We start from the raw sequence: 22,570 nt of genomic DNA on the forward strand, positions 1-22,570 counted from the left end.
GAGGCAGAAAAGAATAGAGATGCCCTGTTTGGCAGAACATTCTAAAATTCTAAGAATTCATGATTTTAATTGCTCACATCTAAAAATTTAAATAAGCAAACAAAGCAATTTACCCATATGAAGCAAAACATTATCATAGTATAAACAGATGAAGATGGTTGTATTTTTCAACTAAACCAATATTAAAAACACTGGTAAGTATAAATAAAATTATGCACATTTTGCTCCATGTTCACTTGAGAATATGCATTGAAAACTCTAAATTCAAAACCTTATAATAGTAATAACATATGGTGTACGTGAATGGAAACGCTAAACTCAGAAATGACAATGAAATTTTTTTGAGGAATAGATTATAAATACAACATTCCGCAGTTTCATAAGCGTTTACGTAGAACTCTGGCAAGTTGTAGTGCAAGATATACAGGGACAAAAGTGGCAGAAGCCTTAATCCTTTTTAAGACAAACCTTAAATCATATATTGCAAATAGAATAGATACCACAATTCAGAATCTCCAAAATTTAGTTGTTACATTTGAAAGGACACGGGGAATGGAATGTTGAACACAGCAATGAACAAAAAAAAGCATCAACACACCAAATATTTAGGCTTCATTTTCAAGTAATATGACTACAACAATAGCCTATCAAATATGCAACAAATCATAAAAACTAGCAATGGCTGGGCTACCTGGGAGTTATCCATATATCATTACCTTTGTCAAGTAATGCTAGGCTCTCCACATGCCTATAAGCAAGAACCCTTTCATAATTACTATCCAAAGCCATCAGATTTTTGATCCTTCCATTGTTTATGTTATACGAGGCTAAGCGTGGTGTATTATAGAACTGAACCAATACTTCACCATCATCTCTAAACTCAAGCACAGTTGAACTTCCGCTCCAGCGTTTTCCTACTGTTGCCAACTTCATCCATGCACCACTATTGTACTCTTTCATCACCCAAATATCAGACTCGTAAGAGCTATCCCATTTATTTTGATGGATGATTGCAATTGATGACTCTCCAACTGCTTTCAATTTCAAATATGACATGTCAACATATTCCAAACATTCAGGCAATGAAATCTCTCCAAACATCTCATCCCTTAAGTCAAACACCAACACCAAATTCTTTTCCTTAGTAATTAGCCAATAGAATCTTCCATCGACAAAAGAAGAATCAATTAAACAACGGTTACCTTGTCTATACTTGCAAGCAACATTTTTGATTTTCTTCCGATAATTAGAACTGAGTGAATAGAGAGTGACCTCGCAAGTAGAGTCAAACAAAAACCGAGCCACTAACAACTTGTAATCACTGGTTCTTGAATCGTAACCAAACCCAAATAATTTTTTGGAGGACAAACCTAAGCAAAAAAAACTAGCTTCAGGTATCCTCAAGGATTTTCTAATGGAAGGATTCCAGATAATGAAGTGATTATAGATAAAATGGTTTCGGGAGTTACAATAGAGGCAGACAAGACCGTTACTACAGCCAACCATATGGAAGGCATCGCCATCGACTTGGTGGAAAGGCGGATGGAGAGGCAGGTAGTGATCGAGATGTTTGTTGTCGAAACGCAGAGAGTATTGGTTAGAGTAATACGAGTGACGCAAAAAGAAGTAACGGTGAAGTTCGTTTGACGAGAAAGCGGAGATGAAATGAGGGGTTTTGATGATACAATTCCATAACTTACACACACAAGTGAATTTCAAAATGGACTTAAGAGGTAATCTGCATAGTATTTGAATCAAAACCTCTTCAGGCAAGTATTCTAACATCTCATCTGTTCTTTTCAACTTAAATATAGATGCCATTAATCTACACATACACTAACATAACAGTAGCACAGAGTTTTCTGGAATTACCGGAGTGTTTCAGATAAGTTGATGCGGGTGACCTAGTTTCTGCATCGGATTCCACCAGCGGCAAAGTATTGAAGAGCAAAATGTAGGTAGTGCGGGTGAATCCCTAACCCTAATTGATCTGCCATTGAAGACTTACATAGCAATTAAACACTTCTCTACTCTCTTTGGTTTGGGTGCTAATGTTAGAAGAAAGCCATTTATAATATGGTAAAAGGTGCAAAAGTGCCCCTAATGTTTTGTTTGCATTTCACTTAAGCCACATATGTTTTTTTGGCGTAAAAATAACCCTAATGTTAACTAAAAAGGTCACTCAACTAAACCCTCACTTTATGAGTGTTTATAAATCCATGCCAATAAAATGTAAATTTAAAAATTAGAGAGTGAAGAAAAGAGATTTATTTGGACGTTTTTCTACTCCCGTCATCTTCTTATTTTCTAATACTACAAGTAGATAATCTAAGTAGTATAAACACTTCATTAAATAAACATGTCTCTTTTTGAAAACCTTTTATAAACTTAAAGTTTTGAATACAAAATTTACTTTTTGCATAAAAAAAACCTTAAAATAACATTGTTTTTCCGTTTCCATGCTACTAATAGATAACTCGAATATTCTCCCTCTAGAAAATTGGTCATCTAATTTCAAAAAGAAAACGAATATTTTCTATGCTTTTTCTTCTTATTCTTCTACTAATCGGAGTATCAACGTCGATGGTGAAGATTTATCCTCACACGACCTTCTTTAGGTAAGGTAAGGTACCTGAATGTGCTGGTTACATTAGTTCGTCAATGAAGCAGCATTTTAAAAATGTGAAATCCATGAAAACTGAGCGGCTCTGGTTTGTCTTCAAGCTGTCTCGCTAAGTGTTTGTATACAACATGATTATGGAAGTGTTTGTATTCATAATGAAAAGTAGGATTAAAAGCATTACAGGTTAATGTTAGAACAATAGGCAAGGAACACGATCGAGGAAATCGTCGAGTTTTATTATTTGTTGTTTATCAAACAACAGTCGATTAAGAAGATAAAATATTTCTAAGCAATAGAAAGCAACTATAATTTTCTTTTATTCCATTCCACATGAGAATGATGCACAAATCCATCACTGCCTGAAATTCAGAATCAATCTCAACATGAAACATAGACAACCATAATCAGAATAAATCAAACAAAAAAATTGTAGGTTCTCCCTTGAAAAAATGGACTCTGCACCATGAATTTGCAATTGATTCCATGTTAATTGAGTCAAGTTCAAACTATTTGAGCCAATCCCCGAGTTGAGTTACGCGGTCGCTCTGTGCTAACAAAACTTTGCCTTCTCTGCACATTTATGAGGTAGAGTAAGATATGCTGTTTAACAGACCATTCTATAATTATAAGAATTCATGATTTGAGAAGGAAACAAAGCATTTTACCCATATGAAGCAAAATACTATTTCATAGTATAAATAAACACATTAAAAAACAATGAAAAGTACCAACAAAATATTCACAGTTTACTCCATGCTCACTTGAGAATATGCATTGAAACCTCTAAGTTCAAACCCTTATAACAGTAACAAAATGGATACGAAAATGCATAGAAATTCCGGAGTTTACAAAAATGCGAAAATCTAAACAAACTTCTTTGCAAAAATATCTTATGTAAACGAAATTCCGGAGTTTCATAAGCATTTACTTAGGCCTCGGCCAAGTTTTTGTGCAAGATATATAGGGACAAAAGTGACAAAGACCTTAATCCTTTTCAAGACAAACCTTAAATCATAATTGCAAATAGAATAGATACCACATCAAAATCTCCATAACTTAGTTGCTACATTTGAAAGGACACAAGGAAAGGGATGTTGTACACAGCAATGACACACAAAAAAAGCATCAACACACCCAATAATACAGCAACAGGCTATTAAATTTGCAATACATAGTTTCTTCTTATAGCTAATCTCTTAGAAGCATCAATAAATCATAAAAACTAGCATTACCTCTGTCAAGTACTAGGCTCGATGTGAGGTATCAATGTATCATTAGCTTTGTCAAGTAATGCTAGGCTCTCCACATGCCTATAGGCAAAATGCTTGTCAAAGTTACGACCAAAAGCCATCAGATTTTTGATCAGCCCATTCTTTATATTACACGAGGCTAAGCTTTGTTCTGTGTAGAACTGAACCAATACTTCACCATTATCTCCAAACTCAAACACATATGAACTTCCTCTGCAGCGTTTTCCAACTGTTGCTAATTGCATCCATGCACCACTATTGTACTCTTTCAACACCCATATATCAGACTCATAAGAGCTATCGCGTTCATCTTGATGGATGACTGCGATGGATGATTCTCCAAATGCTATCATTTGCAAACATGCTCTGTCAACATATCTCAAACATTCAGGCAATGATATCTCCCGAAACATCTCATCCCTCAAGTCAAACACCAACACCAGATTCTTCTTCTCATCGAATATTGGCCAATAGAATCTTCCATCGACGAAAGAAGGAGCGAATAACAAATAGTTGTCATTCCTATACTTGCAAGCAACATGAGTGATTTTCTTCCAAGAATTAGAACTGAGTGAATAGAGAATGACATCAGTAATCGAGTGAGCCAAACACCGAGCCACCAACAATTTGTAATCATTGGTTCTTGAATCAAAACCGAACCCAAATAATCTTTGGGAGGTCAAATCAAGAAGACAAAAAGTAGATTCGGGTATGAGCATGGATTTTCTAACGGCAGGATTCCAAAGAATGAACTGATTGTAATAGATGGGAGGGTATTGGGATAAAGATAAGAGACAGACAAGACCATTACTAGAGCCAACGATACGGAAGGTATTGGGCGGGTTGAAAGGCGGATGGAGAGACAGGTAGCGATCGAGATCTTCGTTGGAGTAATGGTGATGATTGTTAGATGAGAAAGCAGAGATGAAATGAGGGGTTCTGATGATAAAATTCCATAACTTGGAGACACAACGGAATTTCAAAATGGATTTGACAGGCAATCTGCTTAATATTTGAACTACAACCTCTTCAGGCAAGTATTCAGATTTTTTCATTTTCATAGTATTGAGTAGATAATCAGAGTCCAGGTTTGGTAATTCTGAGTCCGTAACTCGTCACTGTTATTAATAGAATTGGAAGAGTAGAGAGTTTTGTGGAATTACCGTAGGGTTTCAGCGGCTGACCTAATTTCAATTGAAATCCCCAATTAATGTGGCATTGGACGACGATCATAGCCTCTCGTTAACACAGTCTCCATGCAAACCCTTTTAACTCGTTCTTTTCTTTTTCATTCTTCACTTTTTTTTTTAATTTACTTTTGGGCTACTAAACTACAAAAACCTAATTTAATGAAATCGCTGATAGGAAAATGGTAATTCATAGCTTTAATTTCGTTCATTCGAATTTGTTTTTTCATTTGTATTTTTAAAAAATAGAAAAAAAATTAAATCTAAAAATTAAATATATAGAAAAATAAAATAAATTAAATTAAATTTCTCACTTAAAAATTCAGCATAATTAGATCTAATGGTTAGCATTTTTTTATTCTTTTACTATTATCTCCGTCCCAAATTGATATGCAATTTAGGACCGATATGAGTATAAAAAAAACTTAGTTTATGTTGATAAAAGTGAATTAATTTATATCATATTTACTTTTATTTAATTAAGTAGTAATTTTGAATCATTTAGTGATTTTTGTTTTAATTTTAATGTGTTATACTACAATTATCAAGAATTTATATATGATATTTAATTATTTAAGTAATTATCGAGGGTCAATATTTTTTTTTAAATAATTGGGGAGGAAGATTGCCTGTAGGAGGAGTATCGATAATTAAAGAGAATAATTTCAAATGGATCATATTAAACAGTATATAATAAAAAGGAAGTCTGTATTTGACTTTAAAAATTAAGTGTGTGATCCTTTTTCACTAATTCTAAATTTTAGTTGCTTTATTAAGTTACTTCAAAAATTAATCCATTGGACTAATAGATTAAATTATTAGTGTAAAGGAATAAACAAAATAACCCATAACCGATGGTCAGAACACATCAATGACACAAAAAAGCATTAAAACATCCAATCTTTGAGCATCATTGTCAAGTAATATGACTACAGCGATAGCCCATTAAATTTGTAATACCAGCACAATACATTTTATCTTCTTATAGCTAATCTCTTAGATGCATTAATAAATCATAGAAACTAGCAAAACCATCAGATTTTTTATCCGTCCATTCTTTATATTGTATGAGGCTAAGCGTGGTTTTCTATTGAACATAACCAATACTTCACCATTATCTCTAAACTCAAGCGCTTTTGAACTTCCTCTCCAGCGTTTTCCAACTGTTGCTAACTTCGTCCATGCACCACTAATGCACTCTCTCATCACCCAAATATGAGACTCATAAGAGCTAACCTGTTTATTTTGATGGAGGATTGCGATCGATGATCGTCCAAATGCTTTCATTTCCAAATGTTTTGCGTGAACATGTTCCAAACATTCAGGCAAACTCCAAACATCCCATCCCTTAAGTCAAACACCAACACCAAATTCTTTTCCTCAACAGTCACATTCCAGTAAAATCTGCCATCGATGAAAGCTGGAATAACTAACCAACATCCATATTTTCTAAATTTGCAAGGAACATTAGTGATTTTCTTCCAAGAATTAGAATTGAGTGAATAGAGAACCACATTAGTAATAGAGTCAGCTGAAAATGTTAACAATTTGTAATCATTGGTTCTTGAATCAAATCCAAACCCAAAAAATATTTCGAAAGACGACCTGGGAAGACGATAACTAGATTCAGGTATCGTCAAGGATTTTCTAATGGAAGGATTCCAGATAATGAACTCGAGAAAATTCTTTCGCGAGGTACAATAAAGGCAGACAAGACCATTACTAGAGCCAACCATATGGACAGTATCGGTTCGGGTGCAAGGCGGATGGAGGGACAGGTAGTGATCGAGATGTTTGTTGTCGAAACGCAGAGAGTGGTGGTTAGAGTAATAGGAGTGATGCAAAAGGAAGTAATGGTGAGATGAGAAAGCAGAGATAAAATGAGGGGTTTTGATGATACAATTCCATAACTTGGAGACACAGCTGAATTTGAAAATGGACTTAACAGGCAATCTGCTTAATATTTGAACTACAACCTCTTCAGGCAAGAATCCTAACATCTCCTCTCTTCTTTCAGCTTAATAACTCTAAATTGTCAAAATCTACTTTTATAGAGAAAACTGGTTAATATTGTCGTTTCCTAATTAAATGCCATTAATAGAAGCACAGAGTTTACCGGAGAGTTTCAGCGGGTGACCTGAACATCGAACTCTAAAAGCGAGTGCAGGTGAATCCCTAATCCTAATTGATCTGCGATTCAATAGGCTTTAGAAGAAAGCGATTATAAGATGGTAAAAGGTGCAAAAATGGCCCTAACTTTTGCCCGTGTTTCACTTTATTAATCCACTGATGTGTTTTCAGCACAAAAATTAACCCTCACTTTATAAGTGTTGATAATAATAATTGAGTTATCCGACGTCGCAATTAAATAACTGTTATAGTTAGCTCTTTCTCGCCGGAAATTAAAAAAAATTGATTCCTTTTTAAAAAAGGTTCAAAAATTAATTAGAGTTTAATTAGAAACTCACTCTCAAACTATGGTGTCACGTTAGGAAGAGGTGTTTTGAGCCGCTTTGTACAACTTCAGGGTATTAAGTGATTGTTTTGATTTTTTTTATACATCGTGCTAAGTTGAGGGGGTAAAATTGTTCTTTTATTTGCTTTGAAACTGTTGCGCCGCGTCATTTTTAAACAAGCCAATGAATTTTTGCGATTAATAATCTTTTAATTATTACTTATTTTTTTATCATTTAATTTTTCACATGTCTAACGCACTATTGGTTTGTTGGACCAATAACATGTAGCAACGGTTATGTTGTGTAATTTTCCTTAAAGTGAACGTGTCAATCTATTTGAAGTCTTGGACCTTTTTCTATTTCCATCATTTTTTTGTCTAATCCTACAATTAGATAATATATATAGCACGTACACTTTATTCAATCAAAATGTCTCTTTTTGAAAACGTTTCATACACTTGAAATTTCATTTTCTACAGAAAAAACCTTAAAATAATATTATTTTCCCGTGTCTGTGCTACTTAATAGATAATTCAAATATCCTCCCCCTTTATTCCTCCTCTAACAAATTGGTCATCTGATTTCAAAAAAAAAACGAATATCTTTGATGCCTTTTCTTCTTATTCTTCTACCCTCTCCATGGGAGACTCACCGGAGTATCAACGTCGACGGTGAAGATTTATCCTCACACGACCTTTAGGAAAGGTAAAATAGGTGAATGGGTTGATTACATACGTTTGCTAATGAAGCATCGTTTAAAAATGTGAATTGAGGGATATGGTTTGTCTTTGATGTAATATGAATAAAATCTTATGTAATTCTCCACCGTCTCCCTAAGTGTTTGTATAAAACATGATTATGCAAGTGTTTGTATTCATAATGAAGAGTTGGATAAATAGCATTACAGGTTAATGTTTGAACAATAGGCAAGGAACATGATTCCTCATTCCGTTACGTTTTACAAATGCATCTGAATCTTCAGATACAAATATATACCCAAACCAGAAATATGAATTGCAATAATGAACAATAAAAGATTGAGGAATTTTTCGAATTTTATTATTTGTTGTTTATCATACAACGGTTGATTAAGAACATAAAATATTTCTAAACAATAGAAAGCAATTCTCATTTTCTTTTATTCAACCTATATTGAGTTTATGATCTTTGATGTCTAATAGACAATGCAACAAGTAATTTTTCAGGGAATTCCATTCTACATGAGAATGATGCACAAATCCATCATTGCCTGCAACCTGAAATCAAGAATCAATCACAACATGAATTATAGACAACCACAATCAGAATAAATCAAAGTAAAAAATGTAGTGATCCCGAGCAGGTTCTCCCTTGAAACAGGGTCTTGGTACCAACCGCACCTTAAACATGGCTTATCTCATCCCCACCATAGTTTGTTAATGCTTTTCAACAAAAATGTAGCATAAAGAATCTAGCAATCAATCCTATTAAAATAATTAAAAAAGACAATTGATGCTAAGAAAAGGCTCATGGCATAACTAGACTAATTTCTCAAGTATATCTAACTCGAAAATAAGATAAATAAAGGTGTAGTGAGGCAACTCAGCAAACACCAGATAAATGTACAGCACAGCAAAAACAAAAACAAAAAACTAAGTGGTAAACAGAAACAAATTGATTAGACGACGCAGAATAAAACTGGAGAGTAAGGTACACAAGCTAAACTGCAACACTAAACGACAAAAGTATTGGGAATTTTCAAGTCGAAGTGTATCAACGTCGAATCATCGATGGCAAGAGGTATTTTCATGTAGAAGAGTTTGATGGTATGGACACTCCTATGCCAAGATCCTCATAATCGGTTGCATTTGTTTTGATGAGGCAAGCGCGACCCCGAGAACAGAGAACTCCACTAGCGAACACATCAAAATATTCAAAAGCAAGAGCTAGCAGAGGCAAATCCCCATTTGATCTGATGTTGAAGGACGATGATAGCCTCATGAGCTACCCAAGTTCTTATACGGAATTGAATCATAAAATACTTAGCAATTGATTCCATGTTAATTGAGTCAAGTACAAGCTTTTTGAGTCAATTACCGAGTTGAGTAGGCTGTTGCTTACTGTGCTAACAAAAGTTTGCCTTCTCTGCACATTTATGAGGCAGAGTAAGGTATCCTCTTTAACAGAGTATTCTAAAATTCTAAGAAATCATTATTTGAAAAGCAAACAAAGCATTTTACCGATATGAAGCAAAACACTATCATAGTATAAACACATTAAAAAATAATGAAAAATACCTACAAAATTATTCACACTTCACTTGAGAATATGCATTGAAAGCTCTAAGTTCAAACCCTTATAACAGTAACAAAATGGGTACAAAAATGGAAACGCAGAAATCAAAAAGACAAAACAAACTTCTTTACAAAAATATCTTATATATACGAAATTCTGCAGTTTCATAAGCGTTTACTTAAGCCTCTGGCAAGTTTTTTGTGCAAGATATATAGGGCATTAGTGACAAAAACCTTAATTTTTTAAAGACAAACCTTAAATCATAATTGCAAATAGAATAGATGCCACATTTCAAAATCTCTATAATTTAGTTGCTACATCTGAAAGGACACAAGGAAAGGAAAGTTGAGCACAGCAATGACACAAAAAAGCATAAACACACCCAATGTTTAAGCATCATTGTCAAATAATATGACTACAACGATAGCCTTTAAATTTTCAATACCAGCACAATACATATTATCTACTTATAGCTAATCTCTTAGAAGCATTAATAAATCATAGAAACTAGCAATGGCTGGGCTACAAGGGAATTATCAATATATCATTACCTTCGTCAAGAAAAGTTAGGCTCTCCACATGCCTATAAACAGAAACCACTTGAAGATTACTGTCCAAATCCATCAGATTTTTTATCCGTCCGTTCTTTATATTATATGAGGCTAAGCGTGGTTTTCTCTTAAACATAACCAATAGTTCACCATTATCTCTAAATTCAAGCACCTTTGAACTTCCCCTCCAGCGTTTTCCAACTGTTGCTCACTTCGACCATGCACCGCTATTGTAGTCTTTCATCACCCATAAATTAGATTCGTAAGACCTATCCCGCCTATTTTCATGGATGACTGCGATCGATGATTCTCGAAATGCTTTCAATTTCAAATATGACATGTCAACATATTCAAAACATTTAGGCAATGAAATCTCTCCAAACATCTCATCCCTTAAGTCGAACACCAACACTAAATTCTTTTGCTCAACAGTCACATTCCAGTAGAATCTGCCGTCGACAAAAGTTGGATTAATTGACCAACCTCCATATTTTCCAAATTTGCAAACAACATTAGTGATTTTCTTCCAAGAGTTAGAATTGAGTGAATATAAAACCACATCAGTATTAAAGGCAAACGAAAACGTTAACAATTTGTAATCATTGGTTCTTGAATCAAAACCAAACCCAAGTAGTAATTCGTAAGCCAAACCCAGAAGAGGAAAACTAGATTTAGGTACCCTCAAGGATTTTCTAATGGAAGGATTCCAGATAACGAACTCGTTAAAGAGGAAATGGTTTCGGGAGGTACAATAGAGACAGACAAGACCATTACTAGCGCCAACCATACGGAAGGCATCGGCTTGGTTGAAAGGTGGATGGAGAGACATGTACTCATCGAGATGTTTGTTGTCGAAACGCAGAGAGTATTGGTTAGAGTAATAAGAGTGACTCAAAAAGAAGTAACGGTGATGATTGTTTGACGAGAAAGTAGAGATGAAATGAGGGTTTTTGATGATAAAATTCCATAACTTGCATACACAAGTGCATCTCAAAATGGATTGGACAGGCAATCTGCTTAATATTTGAACTAAAACCTCTTCAGGTAAGTATTCTGACATCTCCTCTGTTCTATCAATTTAATAACTTCACAACTCTAAATTGGAATTGACATTATCAAAATCTACTTCTAATATTCGTAATCCCTAATTATCTAAACTCATGACTGTTATAAATGCCATTAAAATATACACACACTAACAAGACTTTGATATTACCGTAGTGTTAGGGATAAGTTGATGCGGGTGACCGCCATTGAAGAGCAAGAGCTAGTGCAGGAGGTAATTGATCTGCCATTCAATAGTCTAACCTTAATCGTTCCCTCAAACGCAAACAACCCTTGTTCTCTTCTGGTAAGGGTTGGAATTCGCTAACCGCTAATGTATATATTTATGTAGTATAATACTAATAACTTACAAAATAAAAAAACAAGTCATAAATGTTTAGACTATTTTATTTTATTAACATGTTATCCTAAAATCATAAAAAATTTAACATTTATTAATATATAATAAATATAAAATTGTAAAAAATTTAGTAGATATTATAATATATTATTTTATAGAGTTTAGTTTTAAAAAAATTAGAAATTTTATTTTTAAAATTACAACCTTTATGTTTTAAATAAAAGATATATATGTATATATTGGTGTAGTCTGGTTTTTATTCGTTTATAATTATATAAATCAAAATTAAGACTATTAATTTTTGTTTTTATTTTTCTAAATAAAAATCAAATCGTTAAGTATTCAAATTGGCTTTTTAGTATGGTATGGTTAAATCAATTTGACTTGATTGATTTGATTTTTTTTATATAATCCTAGTTTAGATAACAATTAAACACTCTAGTCCATCGGAATTGAACAAAGAATTACTTCATCCCCTCAATTTGAAACAAAAGATCAAAAATGTCATTTTCGAGTAAAATAGATCAAATAAATTTAGAAATTGGCATTTTTGATATCAAACTCATTTCTCTGACTGAAAAAGAAATAGATTTCTTTTAAATTTAAAAGACGGTGGGATAGAAGAAGATGAAATGAGAAGAGGGAAAAAACGGAAAAAACCCCTAACATTTTACTTAAGAGATAAAATAATTTTTAAACTATTAAAATTGTAAGGGTGTAATTGAAATTTAAAAATCATTAAGAATTTATTTGAAAAATGAACAAAATATTAAAGACCTTTTGGAGCGTGTATTTCACTCATGTGAGAGAGCTTTTTTGATACGAAAATGCCAACTTTTAGAATAGTTTAATCCACTTTTCCGAAAATGACTTTAGATTTTTTGTGCCAAGTTTAGAGGAAGAAGTGATGCTTTGTTCATTGTTAATTTGAGTGTTGATTCATCAAAAGTCTCTATGCATGGGTGCTTCAAAGAAAACCTTATAACATATTTGTGTAATTTATTGTTCTGTTATATATTTAACTAAAAAAATTAACATTTATAAACACAAATTTTTTTTAGTACTTTTCAATTTGTATTTAAATTTAAAAAATATTATTAATGCTGTATATTTTTTCTGTAATATTTTAAATTTATTTTAATTAGTTATAATTAATGAATCTATTAAAACTATTAATTATTTATATCTTTAAAGATAAATTAGCATATTTTTTAAAATCTAAATAAACACATTTAGAATATATCTAAAAATAATATTTTTACATTTTTGGATAACTTAAAATAAAATATTTACCTAATTTATGAGATAAATTGATATAGTAATTTTAAGATAAAACTGACTGGTTAATTTTAACTAAATTGGTACCACGGTAATCTATAGAATTGGAGGAAATCTTGTGTGAAGTGTGAACTAGTTCGCCACTAGTATTTCTCCTGGAATTGAGATCTCGATGCCGTGGTGGCCAATTTATCCAAAAGAATACTACCTTAATCGAGCAAATATGATCTTTGAAACTTCATGTCAGAAAACCAATGAGTTATGATGCATATAAATTTCAGAATTTATGTCAACCTATGACAAGTAGGCTTGGATTACAGACTTTTCAACTTGCACCACCAAGGCCGCATTTTGAAATGAAGCCTAGTCCACGGCCACCATCATCAAGCAACCACAAGCTATAGCATATTACAATTGATGGTATCGACCATCGGACCGTAAGATCCTCAAAGTCGGTTGCATTTGTCTCGACGAGGCAAGCGCGACCATATCAGAACTCCACAAGCCAAAACATCAAAATATTCAAGAGCAAGACCTTGCGGAGGCAAATCCCCATTTGACCTATCATTGAACTTGAAGGACTAAGATAGCCTCATGAGCTGCCCAAGTTCTTATTAGGAATTGAATCAAAAAACTCTTTCAACTGATTCATGTTAAATTGTTAATTGAGTCGAGTTCAAGCTATTCAAGTCAATTGTCGAGTTGAGTTAGGTTGTTGGTCATTGAGCTAACAAAAGTTTGCCTTCTCTGCACATTTATGAGGCAGAGTAAGACCCTAACCTCCTATCATCTCTGCCCAAGTTCGCATCCCTTGATTCACCGGACCATTCTAAAATTCTAAGAATTCATGATTTTAAATGCTCACAATTGAAAATTTGAGAAGCAAACAAAGCATTTTACCCATATGAATCAAAACAATCTCACAGTATAACCACATGAAGGATCTGCAAGGTTGTACTGTGTTTGTTCAATGGTAGTATTTTTCAACTAAACCAACATTAATAATTAATAAAAGCTACCATAAAATTATGCACATTTTACTCCATGTTCACTTGAGAATATGCATTGAAATCTCAAAGTTCAAAACCTTATAACAGTAGCATATGTTGTACAAAAATGAAACGCTGAAATAAAAAATGACAGCAAATTTTTTTACAAGAAAATATTATATACACAAAATTCCAGAGTTTAATAAGCGGTTACATAGAAATATGACAAGCTTTTTGCAAGATATATATTATAGGGACAAAAGTAGCAAAAACCTTAATCCTTTTTAAGACAAACATCTAATCGTTAATGCAATTTACAAATTGAAAATGATAACAAAAAGCACCAATCAACTTACTAAACCTACCGTGATTTCTGGAGAAGTTCCATTATCAGTAGCATGATTTAGAATGCTTGGCATACGCCATGTGCATCAACTTAATTTCCCACATGACTTAATCCTAAATTTTCATATGAAACCTAAATAGATGATCAACTAGCACAATAAAACAAAAAGAAAATCCTATTCAAGTAGACTGCTTGTATCCTACATTTCAAAATCTTCATAATTTAGTTGAACACATTTGAAAGAACACAATAAAAGGAGTGTTGAACATAGCTATGACACGTTAACACATTCTACGTAGTATGGCCACAAAATAGCCTCTTATATTTGCATGTAATTTGTTGGATTTCCATATTTTCATAGATAATCTCTTACAAGCATCACTAGCATTGACTGGGATTGGTGTGAGGTATCAATGTATCGTTACCTTTGTCAAGTAAAGCTAGGCTCTCCACATGCCTATAAGCAGAAACTACTTCATAACGACTGCTCAAAGCCATCAGATTTTTTATCCGTCCATTCTTTATATTATACGAGGCTACGCGAGGTTTTTTATATAACTGAACCAACACTTCACCATTATCCCTAAACTCAAGCACATCTAAAGTTCCTCTCCATCGTTTTCCGAGTGTTGCTAACTTCATCCATGCACCACTATTGTACTCTTTCATCACCCAAATATCAGTCTCATAAGAGCTATCCCTTTTATTTTGATGGATGATTGCGATCGATGATTCTCCAAATGCTTTCATTGTCAAATATGTCTTGTCAACATATTCCAAACATTCAGGCAACAATATCTCTCCAAACATCTCATCCCTTAAGTCAAACACCAACACCATATTCTTTTTTCTCAGCAATTATTGGCCAATAGAATCTTCCATCGACAAAAGAAAGAGAGACTAACCGACATCCATCTTTTCTAAACTTGCAAGCAACATTAGTGATTTTCTTCCAAGAATTAGAATTGAGTGAATAGAGAACGGCCTCATTATCAGAGGAAACCGAAAACTGAGCCATTAACAATTTATAATCGTTGGTTCTTGAATCAAAACCAAACCCAATTATTTATTCAGGCAAAGATCTACATTCAGGTATCAGCAAGGACTTTCTGATGGAAGGATTCCAAATAATGAACTTATTACAGTTGACACGGTATTGAAACAAACAGACAAGACCATTACTAGAGCCAACCATACAGAAGTAACTGGCTTGGTTGAAAGGTGGATGGAGACGTACTCATCGAGATGTTTGTTGTCGAAACGCAGAGTGTATTGATTAGAGTTATAAGAGTGACACAAAAAGTAGTAGTGGTGATGTTTGTTTGACGAGAAAGTAGAGATGAAATGAGGATTTTTGATGATAGAATTCCATAACTTGCACACACAACTGAATTTTAAAATGGACTTAACAGGCAATCTGATTAATATTTGAATTAAAACCTCTTCAGGCAAGTATTCTGACATCTTCTCTGTTTTTTTCATTTTCATAGTCATTTGGTTAGAACTAAGATGGGTTTTTCCCTAATTATCTGAAATCGTGACTCTTATAAATGCCATTAATATAGAGTAGCAGAATGCCAAGAGTAGAGAGTTTTGTGGAATTACCGGAGGGTTTCAGATAAGCGGACGCGGCTGACCTAAATTCTGCATTCTGAGACAAATGCGCGACCACCGGTGCAGGTGAATCCCAATTGGTCTGGCATTGGAGGACGATGAAATTTTTTTAACACGGCGTTGTTTCTCTTAAGTGGAACACAGGTTTGGTTGGATCGGGTTAGGTTTGATTTGATTAAATTTTTTATTTGATACTCTCTCCATTTTTTTTAGTTGTTCATTTAAAAAAAATTACACATATCAAGATAATGCTCAATTTGTCTTAAATTATACAGAAGAATCCTAATATAACCCCACTAGTTAATAAATGCTTTTTAAAGGAAAATATAGAGTCATTTATTAGACATGGGTAAATTTGGAAAATAAAGATTAAAATCATCTTAAATCTCTAAATGGACAACTATTGATGGAAAAATATAATTGCCCAAAGTGACAACTAAAAAAATGGAGGGAGTATTTTTTAGTTTTAAATTTTTAGGAATATTTTAGTAGACTAAAGAGATTTTACGAGCGTTGACATAAAATTTAGAGGATTTTGTGACCATTTTGAAGTTTAAGAGATTTCCTGTAAAAAATTCTAAAATGAGGTGTCATGGGTGATTATTAGATAATAATTCAACAAATAAAAATTTATAAAATCTAAAAATTAACGAATTTAAAAATAAAATTATTTTTTATATTAATAATACTTTTATAAATAATAAAATAATTATATGAATAATAAAATAATCTTAGAAATATATTATTTATGATAAAAAACAATTTATATTAATTAAAAGTTTATGAAAATAAAAATTAATTTTAAAATAAATATACTTTTGAAAATAACAAGTTATAATTAAAATAATGGAATAAGTATTTTATAAAAATTAAAAACTCATGAAAATAAATATTATAAAGTTAACAAATTTGAAATTTATGAGAATATTGTGTGGATTACAATTTTTTAGCGTAAAAATTAACATCATGGTTATAGCCACATACATTTTTATTAGAGGTCTCGTGTTAGAGTCTCACTCCTCCCCCTGGTTATAAATAAAAGCAAAAATTTAACATCTTTTACATTAGCAAAAACAATAAAAGTCAATAAGTATATTATACAAATTGCGAATTCGCAATAATATATATATTTTTCAAATGTAATAAAAATAATATAAGTAATTTATCTTAATTAAAAATTGGACTATAGTAAAAATCACTTTATTTCTAAAAGTACGTTATAAGCTTAATAATTTCATATTTTCATTAAAAAGAATTATTTTGACCATTTTACTTTTATCTATAGAAATTGTGTCGTATTTATTAGTCTATTAGATACCTTCAAAGATACATCGCTTATACATTTATGTATATCTTATTCGGTAAATTCAATAGGTGACAGTGCAGATATTTGTTAATAAATTCTACATCTACTTTTTCAAATCCAGACATGACTTATTGTAAGCGGAGCGGATTTTCTCGGTGCCCGCCCAGAGTTATGGCTAACTTTGGATTTAGTGAGTTTTAAAAATAAAGGGCCGCCACTTAATTCAGTTAGAAAATTTCTTTTACACCGACCAGATAGTCTCACATATTTATGGGTGAAATCATCGTGTATTACACCAAAAAAATCGGGTTTGTGGACACTATCAAAACTCTTATACTTAATTTATTGATTATATCGATTTAGAAGATAAGTCTGGAAAATTTTATCTCAACATCCAAAGCAGTTCATAGGATAAAGTGATGGAAAATAAACAAATCTAGAAAACTTGAAATGGAAAAATTAAAAAGCATGCATAATATACATATAACTCGATTTGGACTGATAGGTGAACAAATAGCAATTATTTATAAGCAAGCATCTAATCATGGGATTTCTATTATATAATAGATAGGTGGATTTTATTCATTTTACATGCATAACCTCTAAACCAGATGTATATGTGAGAATAATTTTAATTATGTCATCTTGAAAACCTACACAACCACTAATTATATTTTCATGGGAGTTCTAAAATTTCTAGGTGAATAGTTGGATTCAAAGCTAATTAATGTCATTATATTAACCTTGTTAAATGGTGGATTTGGACATGCTTGGAATGCGATATACAATTTAACGTGCCCATTTGCGGGTGATATACATACAAGGTAAGAAAAACTTTTAAACCTTAAGTCCGAAGTGTTTAGAAGTTATCTGTTGTATATTTGTCTGTGCGGTCGGATTCGGGATCCAGCAAAACAGTGAAGTTTTCTTCCTCCAGTCTGTTGGTTCAAACCGCGATCGATTTCGAGTTCAAACAAGTCTAGAATCAGGTCTGGACAATTCTGGTTTGGCGGGCTTCGGCTTCAAAGCCTATGGTGATGTGGTAGTCCATTAGATCTGATGTGGCAGGCTGATGCTGACTAGGACGGGTCCGAAAAATTACATAAATAAAATCCACAGCATGAATAGAGTTTTGACGTGCAACATGAGATCATGGATTGTGGAAACAAGTTTAAGATGAAACACGAAGTTATAAAACGTGAGTGTATGACTTCAAAAGGATTAAATGTAACTTCAAAGAAAGGACATAAACGTGGAAAAATTTCTATGAAGTTGCATGAGAAATTTTGGCCGTATAATATGAAACCATATAACGTGAAAAATGGTTTTCGATGAAGCACGAAGTTGCAGAACGTGGGTAATGAAGAATCAAGAGGTTGCAAGCTATATCAAGAAGTCTTGAAGCAACTACAAGAGGTTTGAAGCGGTTTCAACTACCACCACAAACCTTATAAATAGAAGAACACTTCATCATTTACAACCCTAACCAAATTTCCAAAAACACCCCAATGGCAAAAAAAATACTCACGAACACTTATATTTTTTTTTTCGAATTTTGCAAACGCATTTACAAGTTGAATTCGATTGTGGTATTCACTTTTAATTCTCAATTACTTTTTCATAATTTGGATTACTTGTTATAAGGTCAACAAAATCACCAATCGCTTGTTTGAAATCATTTTCACACGCTTGCAATTGGAATTCGGTTCCTGACACGCTCGCAATTCATTGTTTGGTTTCTTGGCAAAATTGAAAGACGCCCAACAATTATAAATAGAAAATATGCCGATTGTTTTAAATTTTATCATATATACTTTAATTGTAAATGATCAGTGGTTAAGATTATATAGAATAATTATACTGTAAGAGAGAAAAAATTATTTTTCATTTTAATAAAAATATTATTAAATTAAATTTATAAATAAGAAGTATAATGGGACATTTATATAAAATTAATTACTAAATCTAACACTATTATAATTGATTAATATTTAGATGTATAATTATATTGTTTGAGAAATAGAAAACATAAATTTTTAAATTTTCATAAATAATAATTGTTAAATTAAATACTCAATTTTAATAAAAAATATGAAACCTATTTAAATAAAAAGTAATTCATAAATTATATTGGATATAGAATAATAATAACAAATAATAATAATAATATTTAGAAAGTTTGACTTTAATATCTAACTCGATCGGACAGGTGACTAGTTCCAAGTTGACCCATTTTGACCGGCCGGCTCGGTCCATTTTTAAAAACATTGGATATAACTTATGTTGGCATGACAATAATAATGAGTCTTTTACAAAAATACCTATTTTTAATTAACTGTTTGCAAAATATGCTCTAATATTTTATGTTGTAAAAATACACTCTCTTATTACAAAAGGTACATTTCTAGTAGATTACTCATAGATTGATAGCAAATTAAAAAAGATCGCATTTTTATAGAAAAGAAAAGTTCAAAAAGCGTACTTTTTACAACATCGAAAAGAAAAAAAAAAACAGAGCCTATTATGCAAAAGAAAAATAAAAAAAAAAAGCATACTGAGCATAATTTCTTCAATGCTAAATTATCATATGAGATGGCTAAAAGCCATAAAAAAAAACTGTAAATCTTTTAAAATTTCACAAACTAAATTTTATAAAATGATTTCACCAGCAAAAAAATTTGAATGAGCATAAAATATCTAAATTCAAGCAATGGGCTTTATAAATTGACTAGAAGGTGAATGAATCAAAAAATCAAAATTGAAGAATGACAGTGAATGAATTAGAATAAAGAACACAAAAGTTAAGTTCAACATATTTTCTTCTTTTTTTCATAAATTTAGAATCAATCAACCATTTGGCATCTGTATTAAACTCTGTAGAATACAACCCATCAGGAGTAGATTTCATTCAAATAGTTTCCCGAGGTAGTGAAATTAGTTACAACGTCAGGTAGCAAACGATAAGTACACCTGAAACCGAGCCGCAAAGAATTTTTAACTTAGACCACCGAGTCCACATTCCGAAATGAAGCCTAGTCCGCGGCCACAATCATCGAGCAACAATAAGCTACATCATTTTACATTGGATGGTATGGACACCCCGACGCCAAAATCCTCAAAGTCGGTTGCATTTGTTTCGACAAGGCAAGCATGGCCACCAGTACACCGAACTCCACAAGCGAACACGTCAAAATATTCAATAGCAAGAACTAGTGGAGGCGGATCCCCATTCGATCTTCTGTTGAAGGATGGCAATAGCCTCGTGAGCTGCCCACCCTTTTCGGTGCCAAACTACTTGAATCAAGAAGAAAATGAAAGAGATCCCCTGTTTCACCAAACCATTCTAAAATTCTAAAAGGATCTGCATGGCTGCACTATGTTCTTTGGTAGTATTTTCAACTAAACCAACACTAAAAACAATGAAGAGTACCAACAAAATTACTATGCACAGTTTACTCCATGTTCACTTGAGAATTTCCATTAAAATCTCTATATTCAAAACCTTATAATAGTAACATATGTTGTATTGAAATGGAAACCATAAAATGAGAGATGCTGAATAAACTAATGGCAAAATAATTAGTAAATAAAATTTGAAAATGATAACAAAACATCAATCAACTTACCTAACTGTCTATTCTTTCTAAAGAGGTTGCATTATAAGTTTATAACTTTATAAGTAGCCTCGTAAATTTGTAATGCCAGCACAACATCAAGATTGTCCTAATAAGCAATAATCTCAAGCTAAGGTGTTCAAAAGAAATTCTCAGTCTGTATGGCAATTACTATTCACAAATAAAGACGCGTTTCAAAGTAAACTGCAGTAGCAGCAGGTTAACTAGTTGCTACCATATACAATCTAGAGCATAAAAAGGAAACTAAGGAAACTGATAATAATTCATACAAATTGAAATATTTGACTTCAACAATTTTTCATAACAACAAAAAATAAACTAATCTCTTATGAGGCATTTGCAAGCAATTTGTTGGGTCTCTATCTTCTTATAGCTAATCTCGTACCTTTGTCAAGTAATGCTAGGCTCTCCACATGCCTATAGGCGGAAACTCTTTCATATCTATAATCAAGATAGATCAGTTTCTTGATCCGTCCATTCTTTATATTATATGAGGCTAAGCATTGTCCACTATAGAAACTAACCAACACTTCACCATTATCTCTAAACTCGAGCACATTTGAATCTCCTCTCCAACGTTTTCCAACTGTTGCTAAGTTCATCCATGCACCACTAGTGTACTCTTTCATCACCCATATATTAGACTCATAAGAGCTATCCCGTGCATTTTGATGGATGACTGCAATCGATGATTCTCCAAATGCTTTCATTTTCAAATATGATTTGTCAACATATTCCAAACATTCAGGCAACGTTATCTCTGCGAACATCTCATTTCTTAAGTCAAATACCAATACCACATTCTTTTTTTCAGCAATTATTGGCCAATAGAATCTTCCATCGACAAAAGAAGTATCAATTAACCAATCAATACCTTCTCTATACTTGCAGGCAACTAAGATTTTCTTCCAAGAATTAGAATTGAGCGAATAGAGAAAGACCTCGCTAATAGAGTGAACCAAAAACCGAGCCATCAACAATTTGTAATCATTGGTTCTTGAATCAAAACCAAAACCAAGTACAGTTTTGGAGTTGGGACAGGAACGAGGAAAAGTAGATTCAGGTACCATCAAGGATTTTCTAATGGAAGGATTCCATAGAATGAACTTTTGGGAGGCACCAGAGAGACAGACAAGACCATTACTAGAGGCAACCACACTGATTATTTTGGCTTTGTCGGAAGGCGGATAGAGACGCAGGTAGTGATCGAGATGTTTGTTGTCGAAACGCAGACGAGAGTCTTGGTAGGAGGCATAAGAGTGACGCAAAAAGAAGTAATGGTTATGGTTGTTAGATGAGAAAGCAGAGATGAAATGAGGGTTTTTGACGATACAATTCCATAACTTGCACACACAACGGAATTTCAAAATGGATTTCACAGGCAATCTGCTTAGTATTTGAAGTACAACCTCTTCAGGCAAGTATTCTGACATCTTCTTTGTTTTTTTCATTGTCGTATTCTTTTTGTTCTTTCAACTTGAATTAGGAGTATAAATATATAGAAATAGAGCGGCTTTTCAAATCCAGAGCAGGTATCATTTCCAAGAACTATTGTCATTGAGATCATCAAAGTCTACAGTTGTACGAATAATTAAGCAAATTGGTCAATTTTCTTATAACAAATGCCATAAATATACAGTAACAGAATGCCAAGAG

General features: G+C 32.6%; 5 protein-coding genes across 6 annotated transcripts; all 5 read right to left on the reverse strand.

Annotated features, from left to right (window-relative positions):
• Positions 1 to 479: 479 nt before the first annotated feature.
• LOC126664267 (F-box/kelch-repeat protein At3g06240-like) lies at positions 480 to 2,028 on the reverse strand. The gene has a single exon (XM_050356574.2). It carries the CDS (start codon positions 1,831 to 1,833, stop codon positions 688 to 690), a length of 1,146 nt encoding a protein of 381 aa, XP_050212531.1. The 5' UTR covers positions 1,834 to 2,028; the 3' UTR covers positions 480 to 687.
• An 810-nt stretch (positions 2,029 to 2,838) lies between these two features.
• Positions 2,839 to 7,087, reverse strand: LOC126672163 (F-box/kelch-repeat protein At3g06240-like). Its single transcript, XM_056104667.1, has 4 exons — positions 6,363 to 7,087; positions 6,173 to 6,249; positions 3,856 to 4,984; positions 2,839 to 3,193 (listed from the first exon to the last, which is right to left on the reverse strand). The coding sequence occupies exons 1-3, from the start codon at positions 7,058 to 7,060 to the stop codon at positions 3,861 to 3,863; spliced, it is 1,899 nt and encodes a 632-aa protein (XP_055960642.1). The 5' UTR covers positions 7,061 to 7,087; the 3' UTR covers positions 2,839 to 3,193; positions 3,856 to 3,860.
• Positions 7,088 to 8,633: 1,546 nt separating this feature from the next.
• Positions 8,634 to 11,698, reverse strand: LOC126664268 (putative F-box protein At3g16210). 2 transcript variants are annotated; one of them, XM_056106523.1, is made up of 2 exons: positions 10,342 to 11,698; positions 8,634 to 8,772 (listed from the first exon to the last, which is right to left on the reverse strand). In XM_056106523.1, exon 1 carries the CDS (start codon positions 11,399 to 11,401, stop codon positions 10,550 to 10,552), a length of 852 nt encoding a protein of 283 aa, XP_055962498.1. In that variant the 5' UTR covers positions 11,402 to 11,698; the 3' UTR covers positions 8,634 to 8,772; positions 10,342 to 10,549. The 2 variants fall into 2 exon arrangements, with proteins under 2 accessions (XP_055962498.1, XP_050212532.1); XM_050356575.2 differs by lacking the exon at positions 8,634 to 8,772 and adding an exon at positions 9,030 to 9,640.
• Positions 11,699 to 15,182: 3,484 nt separating this feature from the next.
• Positions 15,183 to 15,841, reverse strand: LOC130015118 (putative F-box protein At3g52320). The gene is made up of 2 exons (XM_056104670.1): positions 15,527 to 15,841; positions 15,183 to 15,368 (listed from the first exon to the last, which is right to left on the reverse strand). Exons 1-2 carry the CDS (start codon positions 15,839 to 15,841, stop codon positions 15,183 to 15,185), a joined length of 501 nt encoding a protein of 166 aa, XP_055960645.1.
• A 4,781-nt stretch (positions 15,842 to 20,622) lies between these two features.
• LOC126672170 (F-box/kelch-repeat protein At3g06240-like) lies at positions 20,623 to 22,365 on the reverse strand. The gene is made up of 3 exons (XM_050366117.1): positions 21,300 to 22,365; positions 20,747 to 20,843; positions 20,623 to 20,689 (listed from the first exon to the last, which is right to left on the reverse strand). The coding sequence occupies exons 1-3, from the start codon at positions 22,363 to 22,365 to the stop codon at positions 20,623 to 20,625; spliced, it is 1,230 nt and encodes a 409-aa protein (XP_050222074.1).
• Positions 22,366 to 22,570: the final 205 nt, after the last annotated feature.

This window comes from Mercurialis annua, linkage group LG1-X (assembly GCF_937616625.2).
Source record: "Mercurialis annua linkage group LG1-X, ddMerAnnu1.2, whole genome shotgun sequence".
In the NCBI taxonomy this organism is placed as follows: Eukaryota; Viridiplantae; Streptophyta; class Magnoliopsida; order Malpighiales; family Euphorbiaceae; genus Mercurialis; species Mercurialis annua.

Coding starts and splice junctions, on each gene's coding strand:
- LOC126664267 (XM_050356574.2), bottom strand. CDS start 1,833: ATGTGTAGATTAATGGCATCTATATTTAAGTTGAAAAGAACAGATGAG.
- LOC126672163 (XM_056104667.1), bottom strand. CDS start 7,060: ATGTTAGGATTCTTGCCTGAAGAGGTTGTAGTTCAAATATTAAGCAGA. Junction 6,250..6,362: donor AATGTTTGGAACATGTTCAC/GCAAAACATTTG, acceptor AGAGTGCATTAG/TGGTGCATGGACGAAGTTAG. Junction 4,985..6,172: donor GCTTGAGTTTAGAGATAATG/GTGAAGTATTGG, acceptor AACAGTGACGAG/TTACGGACTCAGAATTACCA.
- LOC126664268 (XM_056106523.1), bottom strand. CDS start 11,401: ATGTCAGAATACTTACCTGAAGAGGTTTTAGTTCAAATATTAAGCAGA.
- LOC130015118 (XM_056104670.1), bottom strand. CDS start 15,841: ATGAAAAAAACAGAGAAGATGTCAGAATACTTGCCTGAAGAGGTTTTA. Junction 15,369..15,526: donor CTCTAGTAATGGTCTTGTCT/GTTTGTTTCAAT, acceptor TTAATGGCTCAG/TTTTCGGTTTCCTCTGATAA.
- LOC126672170 (XM_050366117.1), bottom strand. CDS start 22,365: ATGAAAAAAACAAAGAAGATGTCAGAATACTTGCCTGAAGAGGTTGTA. Junction 20,844..21,299: donor CCTAGCATTACTTGACAAAG/GTACGAGATTAG, acceptor TTTTGCCATTAG/TTTATTCAGCATCTCTCATT. Junction 20,690..20,746: donor ATTTTAATGGAAATTCTCAA/GTGAACATGGAG, acceptor CATTGTTTTTAG/TGTTGGTTTAGTTGAAAATA.